The sequence below is a fragment of the Colossoma macropomum genome, unplaced genomic scaffold (assembly GCF_904425465.1).
Source record: "Colossoma macropomum unplaced genomic scaffold, Colossoma_macropomum, whole genome shotgun sequence".
Lineage (NCBI taxonomy): Eukaryota > Metazoa > Chordata > Actinopteri > Characiformes > Serrasalmidae > Colossoma > Colossoma macropomum.
The window spans coordinates 46,586,016-46,598,362 of record NW_023494789.1 but is presented as its reverse complement, the minus strand read 5'-3'; the positions used below and the strand labels follow the sequence as shown (position 1 = coordinate 46,598,362).

General features: G+C 37.7%; 1 protein-coding gene across 1 annotated transcript; it reads right to left on the bottom strand.

The window, feature by feature from the left end:
- Window positions 1-553: 553 nt before the first annotated feature.
- Window positions 554-11,370, bottom strand: LOC118807667 (serine/threonine-protein kinase pim-2-like). The gene is made up of 10 exons (XM_036569698.1): window positions 11,166-11,370; window positions 9,360-9,377; window positions 6,511-6,618; window positions 2,540-2,704; window positions 2,192-2,374; window positions 1,929-2,023; window positions 1,779-1,832; window positions 1,313-1,691; window positions 928-1,104; window positions 554-660 (listed from the first exon to the last, which is right to left on the bottom strand). The coding sequence occupies exons 1-10, from the start codon at window positions 11,368-11,370 to the stop codon at window positions 554-556; spliced, it is 1,491 nt and encodes a 496-aa protein (XP_036425591.1).
- Between the last annotated feature and the right edge of the window lie 977 nt (window positions 11,371-12,347).

Here is a 12,347-nt window from a genome sequence, read left to right as displayed (position 1 = left end):
CAGCTCTGCAAATAACATATCGGTCGACCCCTAATAAATAAACAAATGAATTAGCATTTTTAAATTTGCATTCGAATTTTCAAACTTGCATCTGAACTTAAATAAAGTCCGGAATATACTGCCAGATTTTTAACTGTTATGTCCTTTCACTGTTGTCTTTTTTCAGTCATTGTTCTTTTCTCACTGTCAAACGTCCTGTCATTGTCCTTTTTTATTACTGCTGTTTACTTGTTTCCTTCCACTGTTTTTTCATTGCTGTTGTCCTCAATCATTTGTTGCTGCTCTTTCTCTGGTAGTCTGTAGCCACATGGAGAAGTGTTTTGGCGCTTTTGTTGTTTTTCGCGATCTCCTCTTAACTGCCACTCTCAACCTGAAACATAAACCAAGATTTGCAATAGTCAGCACTAGAGGCACTTCTGAGGCTACATACATAAAATAAATACATCTTAATTTTTAATCTTAATTCATCATTTTCACTACACTATCTCCTCATTTGTCACTAGATATTTTAGGCTTACTGCTTCTCCTCCTAGCCTCCCTGGCTAAACTGATCCTAGCCTTGGACGGTGCGCTGGAACCACTCATGCTGCCTGATCTGCTCAAAACTAGGCCTCTCGGATTGGTCGTGCTTGAGGCACCATTCAATCAGATTACGGCATTCTGTGCAGAGTGAGGAGAATGGATGTGAGAGAGATGCTTAACCACTACATTTCAGAAGGACTACGAGTGAAAAGTTGGGCTGTAACTATAACATGAAAAATACACTATTTTAAACACATACATTTAAAGACATCTATCCTTGCCATACTGCAAACTCTTCAGCTTTTACCCTGCATATTCCTCTCTAACTATAAGTTATGTTTTCAGTTTCTGTTCCTCTGTACTTAGTTACTAGATATGCCTAATTAACGCTCCCATTTATCTTACCCTGTGATAGGCCAGCTCTGAAGTCCAGACGCCCTTGAACGATGTCCATTTTATCAACAAAGGGAAAGTATCCACAAACCATCCTGAACAGCAGGACACCAAGTGACCAAACTGTTGCAGGATTGGCATGATACCTGCGCTCTAGAAGAAACTCAGGAGGGCAGTATAATGATGTGCCTGAGAACATAACAAAGGAAAGAAACAAGCACAGGTGAGCACAATAAGCCATTTAACAACTAAGCAGCTAAAACACACTATTCTCCCTTCAGGATGATGTTTTTAGATGTGAAAAACCTCATGGACCTGTTTGGTAACTCACTCACTCTGTCACTTTTAGCAGGCTAGAGATTCTCAACAAGGGGAAGCTATTAGTATCTATATTTACCTTTATATTGAGTGTACCCCGTTCTCTTGATCTTATCACCACACCCAAAGTCAATCAGCTTGACCTCTGAGGTGTCCGTGTTGATCAGAAGGTTCGCCAGTTTAATGTCCCGATGCAGGACACCTCGCAGGCTGCACTGGCTCACTGCCTCCACGACCTGGAGCATCATGGTTCGGGCCATCTCTTCATCAGCGTAACCTCCTAAGTTGTCAAGGAAGCTCCACAAGTCCACACAAGGGTCAGGGCGCTCCAGGACCAGGATGTATTGGTCTGGCTCGTCAAGCCACTCGATGAGCCGGATGATGTTCTTGCAGAAAGGTGGCTGGTTCACCATCTGCATCAGAGCCACTTCCGCAGGCACGGCCCTGGAGTCAACAGGCTGTAGGAAAGTAGAGTTTGATGGTGAGGTGAAGAACATAGGGGCTGTTTGTGACCATCATGTGTTACTAGAAGTAGATGCACTTACACTTCGGAGATATCGGGTATTGGTTTCCTGTTTTGACACAACTTTGATGGCCACCTACACACAAAGAAAAAAGACATTGATATTTCTAGCAATGAAAAGAGAGGAGGAGAAATAATGATGTTAAATAGAAATTTGAGGAGTGAGCAGAACCTGTAGGCCATCGGAAATGCGTCTTCCCTTGAAGACAGACCCAAAGCCTCCTTTGCCCAGTTTTTCTCCAGTCACGTAGTTGGAGGCGAAGGCGTCTATGGAAAAAAAAATAATGTTACAAATGAAGGACAGCCATCTTTAGATAATGTATCAGGAGTTTACAAATCAACATTACTGGCTATGAAGGATGCAGTGGAATCTACTTTCTGTGAACTTAATTTAGATAACTACTCTCTTAGAACGAAGTGAAATTAAATGTTTACAGTTTACAGTTGTCAGCCCAGTGGACGGGCCTGGCTCAGTCGTTGTCCTCTCTCCCCGAGACATTCTTGTGTGCGGGTTCTCTGCCCCCTTCTTTCCTGGATTGTCAGAGTTGGGATTGTTGTGTTTTCTTTCTGCAACATTCTGGCTGCATCCCTCCTCGTTTCTCTTTCCTCGTGGAGCATCTGAACACAGAATAACCATCATTTGAATATTTAATGTTCTGGTCACTTTACCCACCTTTTCTACTCCACTGCCAACACTTTTGGCTGCATATTAGCCCTATTTATCAAATCACATTTTCTCAATGACAGCATTTAGTTTTACAGTATGGAGGCAGGTGGACTGACCTGGCTCAGTGGCTTTTTCCTGTCCCTGACTCGTTCTCTTGGACTGGTTCACTGCCTGCTTCACCCTCTTCCCTGCTGGAGCTTCAATGTTGGGAACCTCAGTTGTTCCCTCCGGAACAGTCCAGAATTCTTCCTCCTTTCTCTTTCTCTTTCCTCGTGGAGCATCTGTGTACAGGATGATCATTTGAGTATTTAATGTTCTGGTCACTTTACCTAAACCTTGACCTACCACTGAACCTGACAGTGGACCCACCATTAGCACGACAACAAGGCATCTTTTGCGATAAAGCATACTGTACAATCCTTTTTATCTTCCGAACCTGTACACTACTTTGTAAAAAAGGAATTTCTCATGAGTTTTCTCCATTTTCTCTGTTTCGCACTTTTCTTTTATCATTTTTAAATCACTTTCTACAGCCAGTGTCCTTAACTTTCCTTTTCTATTCAACTGCCAACACTTTCGGCTGCATGTCACCTTTTTTTATCCGATCACATTTCCTCAATGACAACACTCACCTGACAAAACATAAGAATGAAAATAATACAAAAGGTAGACAGTATAAAAATAAATAATACAAATCAACAAGAAAAAGAAAAGGCATTCACAATAGAATACAAGGAGCATGTTATTGTGAAAAACAACAACACAAAAAACACACAACCTTGAAAGCTCTTGCTTTCATGCAAGAGTGTTGCAAAGTAAAGTAAAAGCGAAGCATGTGAGCCACAGTTTTAAATACATCTTAAAACTGATAATATTGGCAGCACTTAGTGTTAAAAAATACCAAAATATATAATGAAATATAAACTAATATGAAGAGCAATACACATAAGAAGTGATAGGCTGTAAACTTGTTTTATTTTTAATTAGATATGAAAAAAATATTGCATTGCTGAGATCTGTTTGCGCGCAGCTGTAACAGTTTCAAGCCTCCTCTCCTCCTCTTTCTTGGTCTGAACGGGCCTAAAAGAATAAACAAAGAAACACATTTGTTAACATTAAATTTTGTGAGCTCTGGCAATTAAACATCTATTATCTGCTAATAGGTCGGGTTACTTTGGAAGTAGTATAAGTAGTAACATTTAACCAGGGGCACCATAAGAGAGGGATTAGGGCGATTCCAAAGATTTGTGAGTTGTGCACGAGAGTTTTAGGCTTAAACACTTAAATGATTCATTCCATAATCAAAGACTGTTTTTATATATAGACCAGTTCAATTCAGAATTTAGGTTTTAACTCAAATCAGGTTTCCAAAAAACGCCAGGAAAAATGGTAATTATTACTATTAAATATAATACACAATAATAATAATAATTATTATTATTATTGTTGTTGCTGTTTTATTGATAATAATAATATATAATAATAATAATAATAATAATAATAATAATAATAATAATTATTATTATTATTATTATTATTATTATGATAGAAAAAGCCTTGTAGTAATAATAGTAGTTTCACCTGATTATTTGTCCTTCCACGATGTGGCGCATGTTTCAGCGTGACAGCAATCAAATCAATCGCCTGACATTTTGCTTCTGGATAACACTTGCTGCATGCACCTTTTTGAAATACATTTGAAAATATCAGCTTTTTCCGTATTTTCTCCGATAAAACTGGACCATATCTTAATAAACCTTCTTACCAACATTATCTTAATAGTAACAATAATATTATAATGGAATTTAATTTAACCTGTAATTTTTCTGAAGGATCAAACTTACGTATGATAACATCATTGATGGGGAGTCGCTCAAAAGATCGTTTTCCTTTTCTTCCTTTGAAACTGTATTCAGACCACAGGAAGTTGCTTCCAATTTTTCGCAGCATCCTCTGTACAACATCTCCCAAGCTGCCGCCCCCTTGGAGACTCAGATATTGGATCTGCAAGCAGTTATAATAATAAGTAGAGAGAAAAAACAATACAGTACAGTTTTGCAACATTTTGGATTTAAATAGTTTTGATATATGTAGGCCCAAGTATCCATATTTTATTATGTAATTATTAAAATTTTACATTTTAATCTGTGTGTAGCTCATTATAAGACTAATAAATGACAAAAATATAATTTTATTAATCCACAAGACGGCGCTGTTTCTTTCTAGTGAGACCATCAATTAACTCAATATTGATAACGGTTAGACAGTGTAGTGCTGCAGTCTTCAGTCGTGGTCCTGGAGAGCTACTTTCCTGGAGAGTTTAGTTCCAACCTGCCCTTTATTTAACACTAATACATCTGATCCAGCCAATCAAGGACTTGGGAAGAGGTTGATTAGCTGGAGCAGATGTGGCAAATTGTGAATGGAACTAGACTTGACAGAGGTAGCTCTCCAGGTGGAGGGAGATCATTGCTCTAGTGGAAAGTATGCACTGCACCCTGCACTGCCAAGAACGTGTTCCATCCTCTGGGCAAAATTCCTAAAATTATCTCCTTCTTTTGCAAATTATTCAGGATAAACTAAACTGTAAAATACAACCCCATTTCCAAAAAAAAAGTTGGGACGTTGTGCAAAATGTAAATAAAACTAGAATGCAACAATATACAAATCAAATAAAGTCTACACTTCATTGAAAATAGTACAAAGGCAACATATAAAATATGCTGAGATTTTTTTTTTGAAAAATGTATGCCCATTTTGAATTTCATGCCAGCAACATGTTCCAAAAAAGTTGGGACGGGGCATGTTTACCAGTCTGTTACATCACTCTGTAAGCATTTGGGAACTGAGGAGACCAACTGTTGTAGTTTTGAAAGTGAAATGTTTTTCCATTCTTATTTAATATAGGATTTCAGCTGCTCATCAGTTTGGGGTTTCCATTATCATATTTTGTGTTCCACTATGCAGCAAATGTTTTCAATGGTGACAAGTCTGGACTGCAGGTAGGCCAGTTTAGCACCCACACTCTTTTACTTTAGAGCCACGCTGTTGTAATACCTGCAGAATGTGGTTTGGCATTGTTTTGCTGAAATAAGCAAGGCCTTCCCTAAAAAGACGTTATCTAGATGGCAGCATATGTTGCCAAAACGTATATTATTCAGCATTAATGGTGCCTTCACAGATGTGCACGTCACCCACGCCATGTACACTAATGCACCCCTATACCTTCATGAATGCAGACTTTTGAACTCTGCACTGATAACAAGCTGGGTGGCCTTTAGTTGAGCGGACATAGCGTCCATGATTTCCAAAAAGAATTGAAAGTTTTGATTTGTTGGACCACAGGACATTTTTCTGCATTCCCTCAAGCCATTTTAAATGAGCTCAGGCCCAGAGCAGGCATTTCTCTGAATTCTCTGAATCTTTTAGTGATATTGTTGCACTATTTGCCTGTGCAGTTTTTCACAGACTGTTAAATTCCTTCCCATCCTTACTTCTGAAAGACTCAGCCTCTCTGGGATGCTCTTTATATACCCAGTCATCTTACTGACCTGTTGCCCATTAACCACCAGGTGTTTTTTGAACTTTACCAGTCTTTTGTTGGCCCCATCCCATTTTTTTTTAAATGTGTTGCTGGCATTAAATTCAAAATGAGCATATATTTTCAAAAAACAATAAAATTTCTCAGTTTCAACATTTTATATGTTTATATGTTATATGTCTACTATTTTGAATGAAACATGAAATTTAAATGTTTTGCAAATCATTGCATTCTGTTTTTATTTACATTTTACATAGCATCCCATCTTTTTTGAAAATTGGGTTGTATGTAGAACAGTCCTTTGATATAGCAGCATCAGCATAGTGTCGAGTGTCATAAATGGTGGGCTCTGGAACGTTTCGCATCTTTCGCAAGTTTAAACAGAAAATTATTGTTGTATGTAATGAAATGCACAAGTCTCAGTACGCACCATCTTTTTACAGTATGCTGGTTCTTGCAGTCTACTGCATAGGGCTTCCAAGTCCTCTGTTGATTGGCATGGCTCATTTAACATCTCTGATGTGTCACTGGAGGAACTTGGCTGACCTGTGCTCTTCTCCAGTAATCTCCCGATGGCGTCCCTAAATTCCTCATGCATTTGTGTAAGTTTCAGCAGGACTCTTCTTTCAAAAGCCTCAAATAACTTCAGAATTTCTGCAAAGTAACCAGTAAATAAGTTAAATCAATTATACAGGGAGATTCACTCAAAAGAAGCCCTGAATATTCTGTAATAACTCTCTCTAGGAAGTAGCAATCTGAAGCAAACAATGTGCAATGTGCTCCTCAGTATATGGAGCTTTGAACAAGCCGGGATGCCCCTGCGTCGGAGCAATGAGGTAGGTGCTGGACAGCTGTTTCAACTTTAACCTCTGTTTGCAACTTCCGGGAGTTACAATAGAATATTCAGGGCCTCTTTCGAGTGAATCTCCCTGTATAAAGCAACAAACACTAAAAAAACAGTGACTGTTATACAAGTTATTATATAATTTTGACTAATAATAACAATGAAGATTGTTTGCATTGTTTGAGTGATTATAGTGGCTCCCCCATACTTCACAATAAGAATAAAAAACACAAAGAGAAGTAATAGTCTCAGAAATCACCTTCCTGGCCACTGGACGTTGGAACATCTGCTGTGAAATAAATACAAAGTGTATTAAAATTTGAGGTTGTGCTGATATTTTTAACTGTATAGTCTCAATAAAATAAGAATATAAGTCCAGTGTAGATCTAAAGAAACAAATTTCAGACACTAAATGTTCACTTGACTGACTAGCCTATATTTGGTGGAAAACTACTATGGAAATTAGATTTTTTTTGTTGAATTGTATCCCTTTAACTTCTGCATGCATTGTTTGTACCTTGTAACTGAGGGGCAGTGGAAGTGGATGGAGCATCTGCCTGCAAATAAACAAAATAAAACTAAACATTAAAACCTGAGGATTAACATATAACTTTAACTAACTTTCTCCTCTTTTAATTAAATTTAAACTTTCAACGTTTCATTTACAGCACCGATGGACCCAGTTTTTGTCATGGTGGTGACACATGGGTTTTCCCTATGCAACACACTCGATTAAGTACATGAAAAACGTGTTCATTAGTTAATGAGTTATATTTGGTTGTATGAGGGGAAGCACAAAAATCTGCGTAGTATATCTCCAAAATAGATATTGGGAACCCATACTTTCTTTTGCAAAATAGCAACTGTTTACAAACGGGAAACAATGTGCTTGCACAAATTAACAGTAAGCTGACATTATATCACTAAACTGTGTTTGTGCCTACACAAAAAGAGATTCCATAAAGAAAATATTGTTTATTCAAGATGTACAGTTCTGCTCATACGTTTGCATACCCTGGAGGAATTTGTGAAATATTGGCCATTTCTTGGAAGATGTGACTGATCATGCAAAAGATGTTTCCATTATTTAGGAATAGTGGTCAGATGAAGCCATTTATTATCACATATTTGTGTGTTCCCTTTTAAAATCATAATGATAACTGAACATTAACCCCTGTACATTTTATCCAGGGTTGCACTGATTTTGCTGGATACTGAGTCATGGGGAAACCAAAAGAACTGTCAAAGGACCTGTAAAAAAAAAGGTAGTTGAACTTCATAAATCAGAAAAAGGTTAGAAAAAGATATCCAAAGATTTCAAAGTACCAGTAATGTCAGTACTGCTCAAACTCTGATTAAAAAAGGTGGGAAATTAGGGGTTCTGACACAGTCGGGTTAAACAGCAAATATTTCAGGCCCAACTGCCATGAAAATTGGTTAGGATGCAAAGAACAGCCCATAAGCCACTTCAGCTGAAAAACAGGCTTCTCTGCCAAAAAAAAGTGGTATGGCTGTTTCAAGATGCACAATAAGTACTTAAACAAATATGGACTGCACATTTGAGTTGCCAGAAAAAAAGCAATTAATGTGCTAATGCCACAAACAGCCCGTATTGGGGTACAATTTGTATTCATCAGCCTGGACGTTGTGCATGGTACACACTTGGACTTCCGAACACAAGGCACTAGGCCAACCCTACAGTAGAAAAAATTAAGATTTTGGTGTGGCCATCACAGTCTCCTGACCTCAATATCATTGAGCCACTTTGAAGAGATCTAAACATGCAGTTCATGCAAGACAAGCAAAGAATTTACGCAACCTGAAGGCTTTTTGCCAAGACAAATTTACCACCTGAGAAAATAAAGAGCCTCATCCACAACTATTACAAATGGTTGTTAGCCATCATTGATGCTACAGGTGGCAATATACGGTATTAAGAACTAATAGTATGCAAACTTTTGAACAGGGACAGGTATTTACGTTTTGTTTTGTTTAATAAGTGTGCTGTTCTGTGATGCTTTATAATTTAATCTGCAACCCATTAAAATGAAAGAAATGTGTTTTGCCTGATTACTCATGTTTTATTTAAAGAATGGTACACATCTTACAAATTCAGCAAACTTATGACTAGAACTTTAACACTTAAGTTCACACATGAGATTGTCAGATATCATGCATAAGATGAATTGGCTTGCAGGGAAAGCTGCTCTGACAACAGTTCTCTCCCATAGTATAAAAGATTTTTAGAGATAACCTGCATTTTCACTCATCCCTCCCACTACCTTTCAATTTTTAAATCAATGCTACTTGATTATGAGGTTTGGTTAAATCTACTTTTTTCCATCAGTATCTACTCTATATGTACACATGAAGGTGAAGCTCTACTTACACTCAGGTGCCTTGGGCAATGTTGATCTTTTGTCTTTCATCTTCCTCTGAAGGACATGTTCATCTACGTTACCAAAAAAAGACAGAAATCATATATGTCCAAGACATGCAAAATCAGATATGTTTCTTTGCATTCCTAGAAATGAAACTGTAGTTTCTTTACCTTCATCAGTCTTGTCAGCTGAGGAGAGGGGAAAAAAAGAATGTTTTTACACTTGTAAATGTAAGGAAGTTTTTTTAGGCTACCTTTCAAATATTTTTTTTCTAGGAACATTTTGACATCATTAGCTGGAATCCATGAAATCTTCTCTTAATTACCTTTCAAACATTTGTAGAATGTCCTATTCTTAAGAAACCTGTTTTCCATCATTAGGTGAAACCTATAAAATGTAACAATTTATATAATAAAGTTTTACTTACACTCAGGTAAACGTCTAGGTCGTTTTCTTTTTTGAAAACCCACATCATCTGAAAATATTGTAAACAGAGAAGGATATATATAAATGTGTATATATATATTAGTTATAATTATATATACAGATGTATGCAAAAGTAATCATATAAAAAACATGTAAACATTCCAGAAAACTACCCTATATTTACCTTCTTGGTCCAGCTCATCAACTATAAAATAGAAAATAAATATTTGAACTTCTGATTATGATCTCTGAACATTTCAAACAAACACTAAGTTGCTAGTTTATTAGGTATTACACTTTTACTAAGACTCATTGGCCATTTTATCCAATACACCTACCATATGAGTAAGTAGGTTCACATTTACTGACTGTAGCCAAAACCGTTCTATTTCTAATTTGTCAGCCACCCTCTGCCATATCTGTTAATGGAAGGGAACCACTTTTGACCAAATATTTGGGTGGTGGACCATTCTCATTCTTTTTTGCCAATTGTACCAATAAGGTAAGTGTTTCTAATTAAGTGGCTGATACAGTCCTGCTCACCATTATTGGCACCCCTTCCTTTTTTGCATAACCTGTACAATATCTTCAGAAATAAATGTAAATGTACCAAAGTTATATCTTCAGGATTTTTTAATTGGAGGTCCAAAGTAATACAACAAAAAAAAAACATTGTTTTTCAACTTGCATGTTGCAATTTTAAAGAAGAAACAGAATAAACAGCATGTGCAGCAATAAAGGCACCCCTTGTTAATATTTGGTTGCACACCCTTTGGCTGTGATGACAGCCTCCAAACGTTTCTTGTAGCCATCTATAAGCTTCTTGCACTTCTCAGCTGGTATTTTTTCCCACTCTTCCTTTGCAGTTTGTTCAAGCTCTTGAATGTTTCCCAATGGCAGATTTCAACTCACCCCAAAGATTTTCAATGGGATTGAGGTCAGGACTCATTGCTGACCATTTTAAAACAGTCCATTTTTTCCTTTTAAACCATTCCCGTGTACTTTTGGATGTGTGCTTTGGGTCATTGTCTTGCTGGAATACCCATGATCTTCGGCTCAAACCAAGTTTTCTTACACTGGGTAGGACATTTCGCTCTAAAATCTCTTGATAATTCTCTGATTTCATGATTCCTGTGATACGGTCAAGGCCTCCAGTACCAGACGCAGCAAAGCAACCCCACAGCATTATGGATCCTCCACCATCCTTAACTGTTGGTAGGGTGTTCTTTTCCTTATAAGCTTCATTGCGCCGTCTGTAAACAAACTGTTGCTTTGCATTGCCAAAAAGCTCTATTTTTGTTTCACCTGTCCACAAAACATTGTCCCAGAATGATTGTGGTTTGTCAAGGTACTCTTTGGCAAAGATCAGTCGTTCCTTTTTATGTCTTTTCTTTAGCAATGGTTTCTTCCTTGGCCTTCGCCCATAAAGCTCTGCATGATTTAGTGTGCGGCGTATGGTACTTGTTGAAACCATGACCCCAGACTGTTCCAGGTTGGCCTTCAGTTCTTTGGATGTTTGCCTTGGTGTTTTTTCCACCATTCGCACCAACCTTCGAAGACTTCTCTTGTCAATTTTCCTCTTTTCCCCACGTCCAGGGAGGTTCTTGACAGGCAGGCAAACTTCTTAATAACATTGCGCACTGTTGAAACTGGGATACCAAGGTCTTTGGAGATGGCCTTATACCCTTTGGAAGTCTTGTGTTTGCTAATAATAGCACTTCTGATGTCCTCAGACAGCTCCTTTGTCTTCACCATTGTAACAAATGAACATGGCCCAACGTATGGCTTTTTAAAACCCTGAAGTCATCATTCATTGGCTAATTCATGTCACATGGGCACTGAATTTGTCACAGGTTATTATCATTTGTGATTTACCACAGGTGAGTGAAAATGTGTTTCCATACTAATTTAATGTAAAGGGTGCCAATACCAGTGTCACAGCAAGCTTTAGGTTTTTTCTGTTTTTCCCTCACATTGTTTTTTGTTTTAAATTGTTGTTTATAGTTTGCTCTTTTGTTTTAAATATGAGTGCTCTATACAAAAAAACTGTTTCAGTTGATTATTTTTTTCAGGGGATATTCCACAATATGTACTTAAACTTCACGGGTGCCAATAATGATGAGCAGGACTGTACATGTGCTGTACTGTTTGAAAACCTCAGCAATGCTACCGTGTTAAAACACTCATACCATCAAAACACACACTACCATGCCATATACTATGCTGTGTTGAGAATGGTCCACCACCCAAATAATGTCTGAACAGAAGCGGTCATATGGTGTAACTTTTTCAAGTGATGAATTGGGTAGAGGGGGGCTAATAAACTGTGTAGGAACAGATGGGCAACAAGGTGTACCTAAATGGCCATTGAATGTGGGTAAAAGGCAGGTGTGCCTAATAAGCTGTTACACACTTACACAGAGGAGTTTTTCTCTTTCTGGGTTGCAAGGGAGGGACATCTTCATCTGCAAGATAAACATATAACTATGTATGTTTATATCATCTTTGACAGTAACTAAGAGATAACTTTCGTACTTGTCATTCATCTGAATACCTCTGAATCGATGTGGAAGAATGATCTTCCTTGATGCAACCCCATCAGATTCATCAACATGTGATGTTTCTTGGGCTTTGCGTGCCCGGTGTCTGGCCAAAGCATAACTATCTGTACATAAAGAGGCATGAAGTTTGTTAATAAATGAAACTGTTTATATGTAGATACACTTTCAAGA